Source organism: Rousettus aegyptiacus, unplaced genomic scaffold (genome assembly GCF_014176215.1).
Source record: "Rousettus aegyptiacus isolate mRouAeg1 unplaced genomic scaffold, mRouAeg1.p scaffold_m13_p_3, whole genome shotgun sequence".
NCBI lineage: Eukaryota > Metazoa > Chordata > Mammalia > Chiroptera > Pteropodidae > Rousettus > Rousettus aegyptiacus.
Window position 1 is genome coordinate 151,418,361 of NW_023416306.1, and position 18,325 is coordinate 151,436,685.

General features: G+C 49.4%; 1 protein-coding gene across 5 annotated transcripts in view; it reads right to left on the minus strand.

Annotated features, from left to right (window-relative positions):
* Positions 1–3,371: 3,371 nt before the first annotated feature.
* The window catches only part of DPF3 (double PHD fingers 3), a 245,508-nt gene continuing 230,554 nt past the window's right edge, over positions 3,372–18,325 (minus strand). The window contains exons 10-14 of one of the 5 annotated variants that reach the window (XM_036218139.1): positions 14,944–15,265; positions 13,922–14,644; positions 13,654–13,818; positions 8,746–9,336; positions 3,374–8,400 (exon numbers count right to left, since the gene is read on the minus strand). In XM_036218139.1, the coding sequence (XP_036074032.1) occupies positions 14,960–15,265 (306 nt within the window). In that variant the 3' untranslated portion in view covers positions 3,374–8,400; positions 8,746–9,336; positions 13,654–13,818; positions 13,922–14,644; positions 14,944–14,959. Of the gene's footprint in view, positions 8,401–8,745; positions 13,819–13,921; positions 14,645–14,667; positions 15,266–18,325 lie in introns of those variants that run through there. The other 4 variants (XM_036218138.1, XM_036218137.1, XM_036218141.1 and 1 more) reach the window with 4 other exon arrangements.

Here is an 18,325-nt window from a genome sequence, read left to right on the forward strand (position 1 = left end):
TGACAATGTTCTCTGCCTGCATGCATTTGGGTTCGTACAGTGTCAGTCTGCCCTGAATTAAAGACACTCATGTCCATGCAAGTGCTCTGAGTTGGCCTGTCATTTCCCTTGGGAAGTTCTAATGCTGGTACCGAGCTCCATACGTCTTCCAAGTCTGCAGCCCATTCTAGGTGGTCAAGGTACGTTCATCAAAAACAGCTCTAACAACTCCTCTGAGCACTTCTGTGGACACGGAGGACCCACAGGTGAGAGGAGACCAAACAGGGTGACAGCCGGGGGTCCTCAGCCCCCAGCCTCCTGGGAGGCCTTCTGGAATTGTATTTTCCTCTGTTTTGGGTTGAGCCTGTGTTTAGTCCCTAGAGGGACTGGCATTATTTTCCTCAGGGTTTCAAGGGGGTTGAAGAGAGGTTCATATTTCTCTGTTTGGCAAATAGTCTGTCCCCTGCCTCTCCTCCCAGGAATCAGGAATCCCAGAAATTAAAACCAGAGGGACTCAGGTTTCATTCTGAGGAGGGGCCATGGCAGCAGATGCCAGTCAAGCCTGGGAAATCCAGCCAGGATGTGGAGGAGTGGATGGGGGACACTAGGCCTTGGGTTTTCTCTGCGAGGGTGGGAAGTGAAGAAAGTAACAGCCCTGGACAAGAAAGCCCCATTACCTGGAGGGCAGGCGCAGGCAAACCTTTTCTTTCAAAGCTGAGTTGGAGCCTGAGGACCGGCAGCAGCCACTCCCCTCCCTCCTGTAGGCATATTTCTCTCTGGGCCAAGGGAGGGACAGCAAACATCAGAGCTTTCTGTGCTGGAGAGTGGGCAGGAAGGAGTGAGTCCCAACTCAGAAAGGCGGGCTGGACCCAGATGCCAGCAGACAAGGAGCAGGAGCAGGAGGAGGGTTGGAAATGAACCAGGCTTCTCAACAGAGGCTTGGAGATGGCAGGCGGGGGTGCCTGTGTGAGGAGCAGAGCTGACACCTGAATCTCGGCTCGCCTTCCCCTGGAGGACACTTTAATGAGGCTCACAGCTGTAATATCACAGACCAAGCATTAACAATGCTAATTACCTAAAGTTTAGCCCGAACATTCTCAACCCCACCAGCCTGGGGAACGCACTGTTGTTCTAGCCCTGCTAAAGCAGTGATGGGCTGAGGTTTATGACGGAGGAGGTGACAGCTGAGTGCCATGGTAGGCCAGGGTGTGAGGAAGGAGAGGGCAGGGTGGGAGAGGGAGGGTAGTAAGCACTGCAGGCTGCAGGGACCTCCAAGAGAGGAGGAAGTGAAACCTCCAGGTCATGACACAGATGATCCTCAGTTCTGCTTAAGAGAAACCCAAGGGAGAAACCTGAGTGGAGGTCAGGCCCCGCTTGGAGAAAGCTGGGAGCGGAGATTATGTCCATTTGTACCTGGCAGAGGGTCATGGGCCCACGGTGGCCTCCCATCACCACACTGCTCTCCACGGCCTCAGGGGATATCCCTGAGCCCCTCCTGAATCATGTAGCCAGCAAAATGATATCAAATTGTTGTGTGTGTGTGTTTTTTTAAGCAGCAAAATCAGGACTAGATGAGAGATAAAATCAGAGCTATGCTGGTCAATAATGGTTTGAGTTAAAGATAAGGAACCTTCCTTCTACTCTTGTCCCCCGAGGTCTCTGGGAACCCCCAAAGTCCCTCCCATCAGCCTGGGCCTTCGCGGAGTCTACTTGGAAAACCAATGCTATAGAAGAGAATCATCTGGCTTTGTTGTATCTGGCATTACACCATGACATTCCAAAGGGCTGTGTGGAGACAGACTTTGTCGGGTGCCCCGAAGGCCTCGGACACAGGTGAGCTTCAGGTGCAGGACAGGCCTGGGTGCTTGCGTGTGTATCCACCTGATCTGGTTGGCTCCTTACCCAAACCTGCCCGAGGCTAGGGCTGGCTTTATACCTACTAAGTCAGAAATCCCCCCTCTGGGTAATACAACACCAAGACCTTCTGACTGCTCTCCCAGGGTCCTTTCTGCTCCCCTAAGTAGGGGAAACCCCATTATATCTCTGCAATAACGCCGGACTCTCTCAAACACAGGGTGTTATCCCATTCATCACTTCTTCTTAGATAGCCCCAATCCAACCCACCCCTATTTCATGCTTTTTCCTCTTCCCAAGGAAAGAACAAAGGAAATCTATTCTGCTCTGAGTTTTCTTAAACGTGATTTGGGTCCCTCCAGTGCTGCCCCTCCCCCATCACTTCGGCTCTTCAGGGCTTCGTCAGCTTCCGGTCTGCGTTAGACAATTTTTCCAGGCCCAGCCGTCCGTCATGCGCTTCTCTTGCCGCCTCTAAGGTCATCTCAGCAGCTGGTGGAGTGAGACTGGGATGCAAAGCTGGGTTCCCTGGGGTCAAGAAGGAAGCATCGCAGCCCTTGGTGCAGATGAAAGGGCATGCGTGGGTGTTTGTGCAATCTTTTCCTGCAGGACTTTGTCACGAGACTGAGTCCCCACCATTGCTGGATCAGCAGCTCAGCATTGCCAGCCCAGCTCCCATCTCAGACCACGTGGGCTTTTCTGTCCTGGCCCCTGGGTCGGGATGTCACTCCCTCTGTAGAAATGGCTCGACCCGCTCAATGGCCCGTGTCTGCAGCAACAATCAATGGCTTCTCTGCTAGAAATAACCACCCCATATTATGCTTCAGAAAGGAAAGGCTGAAGGCACGCAATGACTATTGACGAGCAATGGAGCACATACTCAGCAGAGGGACCAAAAGGGACCTGGTATTCCCCCACTGCCACGTCCACCTGTGTCAAATAGATTGTCGCTGAAAGCACACCGACTAGCTGAGACCGGAAGTCTCCGCTCTGGTTCCAGCTCCCCGACAGTGCCCCTTAGTCCCACCATATGCTGTGCTATTACCTGCCTGGTTTATAAGCCCCACAAGGGGCGGGTCTTTGTCTTCTCTGCTGCAGTCCCAGTGCCTAGCACACAGGAGCAGCTTTTCTTACTTGTTTATCTGAAATTTGTTTTCGGAAGAATGACTCCTAGCTTGCAGCCTTCAGAAACCAATTCCTGAGTGGCCCAGGAGTCCCGCACCCAGACACTGCTCCTTTAAGGCCCTCGCTAAGCAGGCTTGGGGATTCCTGGGGCAGGTGTGTCTTCGGCAGAAGCCTCCCGCTCCTCACCCAGGACACTGTACCACTTCCTTTTATGGAAGGTGGTTTCCGACCAAGAGGGAAGGAGCAATGACTCAGGTGGCTTCTAGATGGGTCCTAAGCCTGAGGTTTCTCTCTCCCCCACCACGTTCCCCCACCTCAGCTGTGAGTCATCTCTGAGTCATCAACTTTCCCTCCCCTAAAGTTCCAGCGGGTTCTCTTCAGAATGCCCCGCCATCTTCTCAGAGGGGTCTCCTCAGATGAAGCTCTTGGCTGAGCTGCCTACGGTACCCACGAAAGCTGCTGTGACTGCGGCTTCTCAAGAGCTTGTGTGTGACAGGCTCAGGGTTCCATCACCAGGAACAACTGAGACCTGGAATGCATCGCCCCTGGAGTCTCCTTCCAAACATGTAAGCACCAGCATCTCTCTGGAGCCTGCCATACATGCATGCATGTGTTCTCTCTCTCTCTCTCACACACACACACACACACACACACACACACACACACGTACATGTGCATTTATACATGCAGTCTCACTGTACACCCCAACATAAGAAGGCTCTGCTTCCACAGGATCTATACGTTGGGATTCATTTTTTTAAGGATGGGGGTGGTGGGGTGGTAACCAAAAGGTCTCAAGAGTTTTAAAGCCTTTTATTTGTTTACACATTCTCTAAATTGCAGACAAAAAAGATTCGTTACGTACGTAGGTCATTAACACTGCTAACCAACCACAGAACAAGACACTAACCACAGCGAAGAGATGGGCCTATGACTCAGTCTTCACGAGCACGCAAAGGCTCCACAGAGGGGCTGGCATGTTCAGGGCTCCAAAGATGAAGCCTGCTTGATGCCCACCTCGAGCTGGCTATAGGTCTTGACCTCTCCAGGTCCCCCTCCCAAAACGTAGTCAGCACAGGACCAAAGGCAGAGAGAGAGGGAGGGGTCCTGGTTCATGGGCCGCCCTTCCAGCCAGCCCTCTGAATGAAGTAACTGACTGCCTCTGAGCACGTCCTGGTCAGTGAGTCCAAATCCAGATGTGGTCTGTTTCCAACCTGGAGATCCTCCTGGAGATTTTCACCATACGCCAGCTCCCTAGGAAGTCACAGGACCTGCACATCCTCTTAGGACGGTGGGAGATGTGACACGGCCTCATCTCCAAGACTGAAACACTGAGAGATTTCAACACATCCTTTAGATGGGGCAGAAACATCACAGCACTTTTCACATCAGGAGCCACAAAAGAGCGGGAACTTGATACACGGGAGAAAGGAGCATCCCCAGAAGACAGGAGCAGAGTGGCGCACACACCTACAGACGGAGACCACAATCGTGTCGCACATGAAAGAGTTAGCGGGGTGGGGGTGGGGGATTTTCTTCGTTTGTCTGTTGCTGTGGTTGCTTTTTAGAGAAGCCAGTGGAGATGTCTTCTTCAGACCGTTACGCAGAGCTTCCCAAGTTGGCACTCTTCTCTCTAACCTCGTGAAAGCTGTGTCTGCTCAGTCCTGGGCACTGTCCGAAGCACCAAGCAGCTCAAGGCAAAAACTGTAAGTTGTCCAGTCAGTGGGAGGCAATGTGGTGATGGATCCTAAGGGTCCAATAAGGAGGGAGCTCAAGAGAGCATAAAAGGAGGACCCTCTTTATCAGGCATTTCTGTTGCTGGAAGGCAACTCTCCTGGCCATTCTTTTATAACTAAGAGTTTCAGAAAGAGTTGGGATATGAGGTAAGAGACAAGAAAGAAGTTTGGAATGACGAGGGTGTACAGGTGAAATGGATTCCCTCTCTTGTGTCCACACCTAGAAGAAGCAACCCCAGGTTTATATCATATCTACAGGCCTAGAGATATAAACAGAGACATGGCAACCAGAGGTCATTGGAACGTTCCTCGTGGTTGCCTTTTCAGCCACAGCCCAAAGCAATCTGGGGGCAGTTGCTCGGGGTCTATTTGCCAGCTGGGACAAGACAGTGAAGACTAAACTAATGCCTTCCCAGACTCCTCTCTGACTCAACCAAAGGGCTCCCCTGCCCTTCGCAGAGCCTGCACAGGAATGAGCTTCCCCACATGGCACTGGGGTGGGCATCTCCTTCTAAGGACCTCCTCATCCTTTCTACCAGGACCCAAAGCCCACCCAGAGGAACCTGAGGATTCATATGTGGTGGTAACCCTCTCCGAAGCCACCAGAACCAGCTTCTCCCTGAGGAGAAACACAGTGGGGCTTTAGGAAGGTTGAAGAAGAAAATCCATTTCTTTGGGCTTCCTGGCAGAGATGCTGCATTTCTTGGCTCTCAAAGGGGAATGTTGTCACAACTTGTCTTTAAAATTGTCCTGAGTCTAAACATATGCAGAAGAGGGAATGGACCTGGTTGAGGACCAGCTCTAGCTCTTGCACTGATGCACTGTGTGACGTGCATAGGCCAGTCTCTCTTCTACGTCTCCCTTTCTTAATTGGTCCAGTGGGTCAGAATCCAGTTGGGGAAAAGTTCAAGCCAACTGCATTCTCAGCCTTTGAGTGTACTTGAGTGGAGGTGGGAGGGGACACCCTCTCAGAGATTGCACAGGGCCAGCATAGTCCCTCGCGGAGCCTGGGGGTCCTGGGGTCAGGGCCTCAGACTGGCTGCCTGAAGGTGGTGACGACAGTCTGGCCTGGATGGAATTCAAGTCAGATGGCCTTCCCCCCTCTCTTCCTGCCAGCACAGGAGACTGAGCGAAGCCAGGTCACTCAAAGGAGGCTTGGTTCAAAAGAATCCTGCCCGTGGGTTTTCACATGGAAGGGTGAGTTAAACTCCAGAATGCATTTGGGTACTCCAGCACTTTAAAACCAGATTCACAGCCAAGCATCGTGAAAGCGTCACGTCCCTGACTTTCCACCAAAATCAAAATTCTACCTGCTGGGAGCCATGCACTATCCAGGGACCCCAAAGCACCCTCCTCAGAGCCTCCCCCACAGAGAGGCCAAAGGCTGCTTTAGGCCAACTCTGAGCTGACAGCTGCACATAGGCAGATACATACCTACCCACAAGCCCAGGCATTGAGCTTGAAGGAGCGCTTGGTGCAGCTTCTTAAGGGAATACCCAGAAAGAAGCTGAAAATCTGGCTGTGACATGTGCAGAGAGAAAAGGGGGAGATGGAACAAATGGTTTATTCTTGATGCAGTCAATACAGACAATGGGGAGTTTAGTGAAGCATGAAGCTAGAATCTGACGAGCACCTGGCCAAAAGTGGGCACAGGTTTCCTGGAGCCACCTCTCATGTCGTTGGGCTTCCTCCCCGCACACACCCTGATGTGCCAGACACACCCTGCACAGCTGACATGGCCTGGCTGGGAGTCCACCCAACCCTTGCATTGAGTGAGAGCATGAAATGCGACTTCTCTCCTTTCCCAAAGGCCATGAAATGCTCTCGCTCGATGCCCCCATTCCACCACTCCCAGTCTCTGCTTTCTCTAGCAGGGACTGGACAAGCCACTGGGTAGGTCACTTTTCACCTCTAATCAGGCCCTGCCAGTTGCACCTGTCTGCCCACTGCCCCAGGAGTCCAAAAGCAGCATTTAGAGTAGAGGCACGGGCTCAGACTTCCTCTGGCTGGTGACACACTCCAACTCAGGCACCTCCGTTATCTCACCAAAATTCATATTAAAGATGTCCATTTTCCAAGAGCAGCCAGTACTTGGAAAAACAAATGCAACTAGGCTAAGGTCAGTTGTGTGTTTCTCCCCGATTCCCAGAGGCTGGAAATAACCAGCTGCTTTAGCCTACTCATCTGCTATTGACAAACATGCATCCTAAACAGAGAGACCTAGATATACTGACAGCTTCCCTGATGGCGTGCTACCTGACATATGATCAGGATGCTTTGAGAGAGCGTAATTTTAGGACTGCAAAGCACTTTGAAGGTTGGACCAAGATGCGGTTTATTTCTCCAGCCCCTGTGGGCTCCAGAGCATTGCCCTGCACGTGGTCTGTGCTCTGCCAAGTGTTTGAGCTCGTGTCAGCCTGTCCAGCAATCCCTCGCAGCAGGCAAGAAACGTGCTCATTTTCCTCCAGAGGAACATGCCCAGAGTGAGCAAACATGGCGGATAAGTGGTAGGCAACTAGGATGGACGCCCCTCCCTTTCCCTAAGCAACTGACCGCTTATTGCCAAAGTGTGACTTCTCTCCTTTCCCAAATGCCACGTGGACCAGAGGCATCAGTAAGACAGGACTCTGTCTCCCTACCCACCTCTGTCCAGCCACCTGTTCCCCACCTCCTCTGCTCTGAGATCTATATTTTCATGCTCTCACTCAAATATTGTCTAGCAGTGTTTTTTTCCCCCCTAGTATCTAATTTAAGCCTCTTCAACTACACAGTGAAAATGTGCAGCGGGTATATTTGCTTTCTCTTTCGTGAAACTGTTTCTTCCTAGCACCACTCCACCCATGGCAGGAGGGGAGGGAAAGGTGCAGGAAGGACAAGGACAGGATAAGGAACAGGAGGACCAAGGTCTTGGATGGGGAGTAAACATGGAAAGGCAAAGTCAACACAAACCACAGCCCCAACTCTACCCATAAAATCTTTGCATTCCTTTACTAGAAATCAGAATCGAGACCCTTTCCCCCCCCCCAAATCCCCAACTATTACCAAACGTCTTCCCCAAAGGAGCAGAAATGAAGGGGTAAGATAAAAGAGTCCTTGCAATCAACGGCTTTACAAACACAAAACTCTCTATACAACTTCCTGGGATTGTGCAGGGGCTGACATCTTGGGGAGCTGGCCCGGGAGGACATCAGAGAAAAACCAGTCTGGCAGCTCCTGGTTATGGACAGATTCTTCCTCTCATCCTGGAGCAACACATAAGGTCCACTGTAGTTCATTCATTAAGCAGTGGCGCGTGTGTGTGTGTGTGTGTGTGTGTGTGTGTGTGTGTTTTCATCATCGATATTAATAACACTGATAGAAATAAAAGATGTGGAGAGGCAAGCAAATGCTGTTGTAGTTACACGGAATGCAGTGTGTGTAAATACAACCTGGAGAGGTTACTGAGAATGTAGGTCCCAGTGGCTCTTGTCCTGTCCCATTCCCTACGGGGACCACTTACCTACCCTCCCTGCCCATCACAGTGGCGTTTATTTGCCGGGCTGGGTTGGTGCTGTCCTAAACGGCCACTTTGCTCACTGCCTGGGCTAGAGGTCATTCTTAGTAATTATATCTCTGTCGAAGAGGGTTCTGGCTGCCTGCCAGTCCTGGTTCTTGCCTTCCTCCGGCCTGCCCTGGGAAATGTCACCATCAGCACAAATACTTCCTTCTCCTGGTAGGGCCAAAGAAGGAGGAACCCTGGAATGGTGCTCATTCAAGGCATGAGAGTGAAGGAAGGGAGGGCATTGGGAACAAACTGGGACCCAGGGGGCATCCCTGTGCCCTTTGACTCCCCTCAGACTCCTCATAGCCTTGCGGAACCCCGAGGAGTTATCTCAGGCCTCAGCCATCTAAGGTTACACAGCCAGGGCTCACTCAGCCCAGAAAGAGCCTTCCCTGGGAGCATAGCCACTTCCCAATTTTCCCCCTCACACAGGGATCTCCCTGTCTTTCTCAGAAACCAACTGCATGAGCACCAGGCAAGCCCCTCGCCCCCAACCCCCTGTGGCCACCCTACCTGTTTCCTGGAGGTCGTTCTTCCCAGGAGCCTGGGCTGGAAGCATGGAGAGGGTGCCACGCAGCCCGGCCGAGCCTTCCTGGGAGCGGCTGCCGAGATGCTCAAAGGAAGTTCCCACTCCGTCTGTCAGGGGGCTCTGTTCATCCTCCCAGTCAGGGCACCTAAGCAGTCAACACAGACTTCTTCCTCTGCCCTCCTTCCTCTTGCCTCCCTCTCAGGACAATGACCTCAACTGTCCCCTCAGAGAGGGTCTCTAGCTTTCTTAGAAAGGCATCCAGCTTCCCAGCATCAAAGATCCTCCATCCACCCCAAAAGCCCTGAACTAACCCATCTCTGCTGCAGCTTCTACACCAGGGCTGGCGGCTGTGGCCCCTGACAGAGAATCATAAACACACCCGGAGCCCTGGGAATATTCGAGAATGGGGGAAGGAGGCCCAACCCACAGACAACTGCAGAGCCCTCCTCTGACCACTGATCCATTAGACCCAGAACCTGGGTGGGAGACTTGCAGGCCTGAGGCAATTAAAGTTTCTGTTGCTTTCCATCATCTTCCCCATTCCTCATGTAGTATCCAGGTGACATTGGGCTGATCTGAAAATCAAAAGCATCCTTTGGGTTGGGAGTAAGATTTTAAACAGGAAAACACAAGGGCAAGGAGGAGGACCCCATCCACGTTGCCAGGGGCGGAGGCAGGGCCAGCCAGGTTCCCCTTTCCCGCATCACTTCCCAGCCGCTGGTGCCCTGGGCTTAGGGACTGAGGAGCCTCCCGGTCCTGTGCCCTCTAGTAGCAGTGCTTAGGACCTCTCTACTCCTCAAGGCTGCTGGCCATGATCTAGCCCACCCTTTGCTGCCTTCTCTTTCTCCTCCAAACCCCTCCCCAAGCCAGACCAAGAGGGACTTCGGCAGCTTATCTCAGAAAGTCAGGACACATTTCCCTCGGGAGCGGGGACAATCCGCTGAGATCCAGCCGCCGGACTCTCTGCACCTCCCATCTCCGGCCAGCGAGGGGCACTGCTCTTGCTCAATTTTTCCCTCAGAAGCTCCCCAGCCAACAGGGAGCCAGAGGCCAGGGGACCTCAAGAAAGGAGGTTCTGGCTTGGTGTCAAGAACTGAGCAACAGCTTGGCTTTTTTTTTTTTTTTTAAAGAAAAAAACAACTATATTGTCCAGGCTCACGGAAAAAAAAAAAAAAAAAGATCGAAGTAACTCTTCCTTCCCACCCATGCCCTCCAGTTATTTAGCTCCAAGACTTCTTCCTAAGTGGAAATCGGGTTTCTGGCCCCCTCCTCAAGCGCATCTCCTCCCCTCTCTTCATTTGGCTCTGCCTGACTGGAATGACCTTTGACCCTCCCCCCTTCCAGGCTCAGAGCCTCCTTTCTTCCTTCTCCCTCTGGGTATGCAAACCTACTACAAGTGACACCACAGCATAGCTCCGGAAAGGAGTCAGGCACTGCACATTAGGTCATCTTCATTAGGAGTGTGAGCGTGACTAGCCCAAAGAAAGGTCATCTCCCTTGGGTGGTGACACAGGGACACTCCAAGGAGAGGCCTGCAGTGGGCAGCAGGGGAGAAGCTGGGAGGGCCAGGGAATGAGAGAGAGAGCGAGAGGAGGCTGCTTGCATAACGACAGCACTTGCATAACAGAGAGAACCGGCCTGGCCCCTGGGCCTGGCAAGGTGGCCCTCATGACTCCTCACTCCCCCTACCCCCACCGCACACAGGAACTCAAAGAGAAAACTAGGGACCCCTCTTCTCTGAGCGCCGAAGCCAAAGGTTGCCAGCGATTATTCTTCAACAATACAGAAGAGCACAAGTTTGTCCCCTAAACTTGCCCCGCCCCCAGGAAAAGTAATAATAATCATCTCATTTTTCTTCCTTAAAGTATCTGAACTTTTTAAGGGGAGCCCCAAAAGGAATCGCGCTGTGTTCAAAGCACAAAGACTAAAATGCACCATGAGTGGAACTCTCCAGGGTATCATGAACCATCACTGTGAAACCCTAGTCCTCCCCCAACCTTAAAACCTGTTATCTTCCCTAGCTCTGAAGGAATCTGGCCTTCCTCCTACCCACCCACTTGCTAGCATGGTTCAGTGAGACTGAGCTGAGCCTGGGGAAGAAGCTGCTCTCCACAGACTGCCTGGGCTGACTGTGGAGCTGCCTGCCTGGCCCTGGGGCAATGACGGGCTCAGAGGAGCCTTGGGACCTGCTGGTTCCTGGCTTAGGTGCGATGACTCAGTGGGCTGTTGAGAAGGAAAGTTAAAATGTAAATCTATCAAGAGCCTTGTCTCTATTTCCTCACAATATTGCCTGCACTGCATTCGCTGCAGGCCTGAAAGGCAGCATCTCAAAAAAAACCTACAGGAAACAGAGGGTTTCAACTTCCGGCTTAGATCCTACAACTTCGCCTGTCTGGTCAGCTGGAGCCACTTTGGGTTGAAGCAAAAGCACCATGGCTGTTCCAAAGATCTGAACGGGGAGTCAACAGCATTACAATCTCCACTTGACCTTTGTGCACAATAAGAGCTACCATGGTGTGGAGGCCTTCATGCCAGGCGCCATGCCAGGATCTATCTCTACCGGCATTACCTCTAATCCCTGCAACAACCTTGCTGGATTGGCCATATCGTTCCACCTTACAGATGCAGAAAATAAGGCTCAGAAAGGTTAAGTCATTTCCCCCATGCTGACCAGCTAGAAAGTCATGAAGCTAAGCATTCAACCAAAGTTTTTAAGTGAATGTTATACTGAACTGAATTATAGCCCTCTCTAGAAGTTAACTCTCCGTTTTAGGCTTCATTGATCTTGTAACAAGAAACATCTCATTCTGAAGTCCCCAACCCCAGGGTAAATCCCTCACCTCCCACCACAGACATGCACAGTCATGCTTCTTTGTCACAGCTCTGGCCTAGTAGTCCTGACCACAGGCAGCCTGGCCCTTAAAACGTAAACTCCCTTTGGTCCAAATGGAGATTCTAAGAAGGCATCTGACCTTAGCTAATTCATATAAGAAAGGGGGCATAGAAATCATTTGGGGTCCCTCCTTGACAAGCACTGCTACTAGTGGTTATTTACATAACCTTATGCTTTTTAGGTCTCCCAATATCACTGTGGAACAGGCAAGGCAAGTATTATTATCTCCATTTCATAGGTGGCAAGCTCGGGTCCAGAGATGTTAAGTGACTTGCCCTGGTCACACAGCAACTCAGTGCCAGGGGCAAAACCAAAACCCTGATCATCCAGGTGTACCCTATGAGCCTGGCTTGCTCTCTGGGGCTCAGAGAAAGACCAATTTGAAGTTTACCACCACCTTCCTTTTTTCAATACAGAAGGTGACAAATGTGGCTGGGGAGAATTCTGTCTGCTTGCAGTACCCTGAAAGTGCCATCCCATAAGCCAGCTTTGCTATCCCTGGAACAACCTCGCTTTCCAAATGGGGAAACTGAGCTCTCCAAAGAGGAAGGGGGAGGGCTCATCCTGCAGGGAGTGAAGCTGGGAAGGGAACTCTGGGTCTTCCTGAGGTCAGTCCCAGAGCCCTGGCCACCCCCACCCCCACGGTGGGTTACCTCCTTGTCTGTGAGACCGATCCCCACCCTCGCAGCTTCTTTGGGCAAGAGGCATGTCTGGGACTAGAGCAGGGCAGCCCCCATCACCTGTGTTGTGGGGAACGGATTTGCACATACTCCGAAGAGGATCTGTCAAGTGCTAGAGCCACAGTCTTTTGTTTCAGATTTGCTTCTTTAACTTTTAAGCCATTGTGGCATTTGGAACATTTGCATAATTTTTTTCCTGAAATTAAATCAAATAGATCTTCGAAACCAGTAGCCTTTGAAAACACCCCACTTTGGGTTCAAGGGTGGGGAGATAGAGAGCCAGAGCAGTCAGGAGGGGGAATCTGCCCCTCTGACGTGACCCTCCCAGGTAAGCAAATGATGTAACAATACAGCAGCTTCTCAAACTCTGGCCCTCCAGCATCCAAAACAGATTCACCAAATAGCAGGAAGGAGAAATTATCTTATGAGGGAGATAAAATCCCATCTGGACAGGGCCCTTTAAATGAGATCATTACGTATGCATAAAACGCACTCTGAGGCCACAGGTCCCTGCAGGAGAGTGACCCTCATCTCTTGCCACAGGTCACACTGCAAAGGACTGAGGGAGACCAACACGGCTTGGCTCCATGCCAGGCTACCCTGGGTCCATTGGCCAAGAGTAATTAGCTAGGAGGAAGGCTCCCGCCAAGTCACAGAGCAAACGCTGCAGAGGGCAGAAGTGGCCCAACTAGTCCCAGTCTCTGAGTCTCCAGGGGTTTCTTCAGGAACTGAAGGGCTAAAAATAATCTCAGCCTTTGTTGTAAGCAGCCGGACCACAGAGATGGAGCTGATTTCAGGGAAGCTGAGCATGCGCGAGGGTCCCGCTCACGAGACCTGCCCTTTGGGCAAATGATTTTTCCAGAAATGTGTCAGCTACTGTGTGCCGCTGCTGTTGCCACTGCTACTGAAATTCAAAGACAGCCCGGCCCGCGGGGTTGACTTCCAACACAGACTTCTCAGAATCTGGGTCTCCCCACCTCTTTCTTCTCAATACATTTTTTTGAAAACAAGTGTCCAGCACATCTTGGGGAGCTTAGGAGACTAGAGCAAACCTCAAGCTGAGGGTTCTACATCATTGCCACTCGATCATAAGTGATCACATCACCCCCATTATTTTTTTAAGCAACAATCATCTCAACCCCATCTGAAAATTTCCAGAGTCAAGTCTTAATGGACAATGACAGACATACATTTTGTGGAAGGAAGAAGTTGCGTGGGGAAAGGAATTCGTAGTGCTACATCAATACTGAAGGATTTCTCACAGCTGCAGTCCTTTGTACCTACACTCAGACTCTTGACTGGCAGTCTTCTTCACTCACCTTCCTGGTTCTTGAGTCGCACCGAGAAAAGCTCCAGACCCAGGTCGGTTGGGAGGCAGTCTTAGTATCCTTCTCTGCCCACAGGTTGTGGCTTGTCTCACCTCAAGGATGCCCTGATTTTGAAGGTGAAGTAACCATATAGCCTGGTCCCTTGCAAAGCCACTCCTGATGAATAACAAATATTGGCTGGCTATAGCAGGGCCACAGAACTAGCTACAAAATGTTCCCTCCCTCCCCCCAGTGCCGCCCCTTTCCTCCCGAGCCCCACCAAGAGGCCATCCTGGCCATGGATGCCACTAGATATCTACTGAGGATCCAGAAAGCAGCTCTTCCTCTTCACAGAGACCAAGGAACAAAGAACGGAAGGATTTTCGCCATCAGCATGGCCTCTAGGCTCTGAGTCTAGAAGTTTCCAGGGAGACTTGTAATAAATAACTTCTTTATAGCCTTTGTTCCTCTGTTGATTTCAGGATGAAGAGCCTGAGCTGGAGGCAGGAGGCTGTGAGATTTCTTAGAGTACAATATATAGAAAACACCAAACTACACGTGGGTTACCGATGGGTGGTCACGAAACGGCTTCCCTTACAGTGGAAACCAGTGAGAGGGTCGCAGTGCTAGGGTTAACGCGAGAAGGCTCCACGGGGCTGGGGCTGGGGTTGTCCTTCAACAGTGCAAGACCCTTCTGGTAGAAACAAGGAGAGGGTAGCTGAAGTGCCAAAACCTGTGCGTGGCAGGTAAGAAGGTATCTCACCCTCTTGGTTCCATGTGCTCATGCCCTCCATGATTACTGGTTTTCCTTACAGGTGGTCTATCTGATTACTGGTTTTCCTTACAGGTGGTCTGTCGTGATTACTGTCTGGCTTTAACTAAGCTGTGGTTCAGCCTCTCCAGCAGCAAGTCACCTGCTGTGACCTGGGGCCCTAGGCTTGGCAGCCAAAGGCTGAGGCTTTTTCTTTGAGTAGTTCCCAGCATAAATGGCAGCTCCAGCTTCCTACAGGAAACAAAATGGCATTTATTAGCAGGGTTTCTCCCAACTCTCAAGCCCTACCCTTGGGCTCTAACTTCTCATAAGCCTTCTTCTCTTTTGACTTTCACAAGTCAGAGGAGAAGTCCCAGTCATGAGAACATGCTGGAATTTGGAGCTCAGCAGAGATTAAGTGCTGCTCAGAAAATGGTAAGTGCTCAGAGATGATCAGCTGAACTGTTGTAAAGACCATCGCTCCTCGATGGTGCCTCTTAACCCGCATCCCTGGGCCTGAGCCAGTTTCCCTTGAAGCTCACATCTCCCACCTTCTCAGCCATGTGTCTAGGAAACATCTCCTCCATCCTCAGGTTGAAATTTCAGCTGGTCGAACTGTGCCTCAGTTTTCTCATCTATGAAATGGTAGTGGTCATAACTGCCTCCTAGGACTGTGATGATTAAATGAGACAGGACATGTAAAGTCCTTAGCATGAGGCCTGCACCATAGTGAGGGCTCAGTAAGTGGTAGTAGTAGCTATTGTTGTGATTGTCAATCTTATCAGCATTACCTTCTGGGGGCTCAGCCACAGGAGGATTTAAACAGTACATGTGGTAGCCACGGTCACAATCATCACAGAAAAGCAGCTGGTCCTGGCGGAATGCAGAGTAGTGGCAAGAAGAGAGAGACTGAATTATTTAAGGTCAACATCTGGCCCCACCAGCCTAACTTCCACAGATCAGCCTCCCTGGATGCCCCTTTTCAGAGCCCATTTAGAGTCTTCACTGTTGTCTGAATATGCCCTGTGCTTTGCCTACACCTGGAATTTCGCTCTCCACCCCACCCCACCCCATGCCCAAAGCCTATACACATTCTACCCCCACTTTAGAGCTCTGCTCAAATCTTACCTCCTCCAAGAAGCCTTTCTGGACTACCTCACATCTATGCTAAAATGGATTCATTATTCTTCTGAACTCCCATAGTCAATAACTCAGTTTCCATAAGGGCAGGAAACTAAATTTACACATTTCTATATTCCCCATGATGATCACCTAATATATAGAGAGTAATTTAAATTGTTTAAAAATTTTACTTGAATTCCTCTGAACCTTACTCTTTCCCTCTGTGAAAAGGGCAACGACCATACTTGGTGGTAACGTCTATGACACCTCAGAACCATTTTGGGATTTCATTGAATTAATGTATAGAAAGGCAAGCAAAGCCCTTCTACAAAAGCTGGAGGGCACAGCCCAGGTGCGACAGGTCCCTTCAACTGTGGTTCACTTCCAAGGAAACTGTATACACCTTTGCTCTACAGTACTTTCTACCTGGAAGCTCACCCAGTTCCTGACCACTTCTCTTCTGTACCATTCCCAACACACCTTTCAAGTTTCCAAGCCCTTTTCTCCTATAAAGACTTCACTAATCAACCCCCTGGAAGTTCTCTGTCCCCACTTGCATTCTTACATTGTTTTCCTTTTCTCATGACATTTAATTGCATTTTCATTTATGTTATAAAGCCTGGTATGTAGTAGATATCTACATATAATTGTTCTGTTGACTAGTTCATTTGGAACACAGTTCTTTAGTCCACTCCTTGGTGGACTATATGGTCCTTGGGGCAGAACCTTGTCTTATTCATCTCTATCTCCTTAGTAAGTGTTTGTGATCTGGTCCCCATTCTCCAGGTTCAGCCTTGTTCTATTCAGTGATCTTTGGACCTGTTTCAATGGCATATAAGATGTTTGCAAAATAAAATTTTATATCAAATCTCACCTTGGCTCTCACAAGTACAGAGATCTTGAAAAAAAGTAGATATAGAAGTTGGAAACCCTGGTGATCAAGCAACGAGGCAAGAAAACCTTTTTTTTTTTTATCATGGGGCAATGGGAAGCTTTTGAAGAGTTAGCAATAAAGGATTGACATGGTCAAACTTGTGATTTAGAAAGATCTCACTAGCTAATGTGCAAGAATAGATATCCAGGTGGAGAAAGGTTGCTTCTAGAGGACCGAGACCACTTAAAAGGCCACTATAGCCATCTACGTGAGAGATGATATTGAATACCTCCTGGGTTGTGGCTTGGACGGCAGGCCAAATGATGCAGCTACCCATTGAGGCATGGGCAGAGGAGCAGACCCGTGTGGAGGAGAGGGCAACTTCAGCTATAGACAGGTTCTACAGGCCTACAGATCACCCACAAGTAATGCCCTGGAGGCGTTTGGAAATCACATCATTTGCAGATGTCCTGGGCTTGAGAGAAGAATTTGGGAGTCTTTCATGATTAGATGAGAGTGGAGGTCATAGGAGAGGAAGCCCAGAAGGTGTGAGAGCAGATGTCCTTGAACTTGTGCTCATGGAGGAGAATTCATGAACTCCTTGAAATTATATGCACAATTTTGTGTATAGGTAGAAATAAATGTGCATTTTTTTTTTCTGAAGAAATAGTAAATCCATAGCTGTCATTGGATTTTTTTGAAAAATCGAGGACTCATAAAAGGTTACTGAGATAAAAGCCAAGAATAGACCCTTGGGGAACACCAAGGGACAGGGGGAAAAAAAGAGGCTAAGAAGCAGTCAGAGAAGATGAAAACAGGATGGTATGGTTTACTCCAAAAAAGTTGCACCATGATTGTGAGAGCAGAAGTAAGCTATGTGACAATATGATTTAGGGATAACGTGAAGAAAAACAAGATAGGATGAGGACAGAAAATATGAAGAGACTTGTCAGAAACAGTATTACTAATGTCCTAAAGACAGTTACACTGATAAGCCCTCCTAAAGTGCTGGCACAAGGAATACAAGAAAGTAGAATCCCCCAGGTGGAACTTTCCCATAGGGAAATAAGGTACCTGTGCATTTAAATGCTTTTTTCCTGGGTTGATCATTGTCTGGCACCATATTTTCTTCTTTTCCATCCGCTTTTTGGGATAATTTCCTGTCAAAACCACCAAGAACCCCCAGCTCATGCTGACCCCCATGAAAAACACAATTTAAGGGCCTCTGGCTCCCAAGTATCCAAGGGCCAGGATGTACCCATGGCTCCAGTTACAGAAAAATGGGATTCCCATTTTGGGATATGCAGGATACGTCCCTGACTATATGAGAAGGATCCCTATCCCCCAATCAGCCTCACTCCCCGATTCTTCTCCTAAGGCTTTCCCAAGTCAACAACAACAACAAAAAACCTTTGCATTGACACTATTTATAAAGCAAAAGACAAGAATCAACCCAAATGTCCATCGATAAGAGATTGGTTGAATAATGAAGAACTATGCAGCTATAGGAAGAGATGAAGATTGTCTATATATTGCTGTAATCTCCAGGATATTCAGTAGAAAAGAAAGATAAAGGAAACATGTATATCTGTTACTGTTTTCTAAAAAAACATGTTTATTTTCTTTTGGATTCATGTGCACATACATATGCTTACATTGAAACAGAATGGAAAGATAAACTTTAATTTTTTTTAAATTGTCACCTAAAAGAGGATAGTGTGAAAGAGGACAGTGCGAAAGAAGCTAGATTTCTTTGAATATATTGTTTATTTTATAGATTTGATTTTGGAACCAGTAAATATTTTACAGAGCCATAAAGCAAAATTCACATTGTAATCATCCCTAAAAACAAAAGAAAAATTATACAAATTAATCTAATGATGCATTAGTTGGTGGCATAACTACAAAGAAAGAAATGATTCCAAGTGATTTTAAAA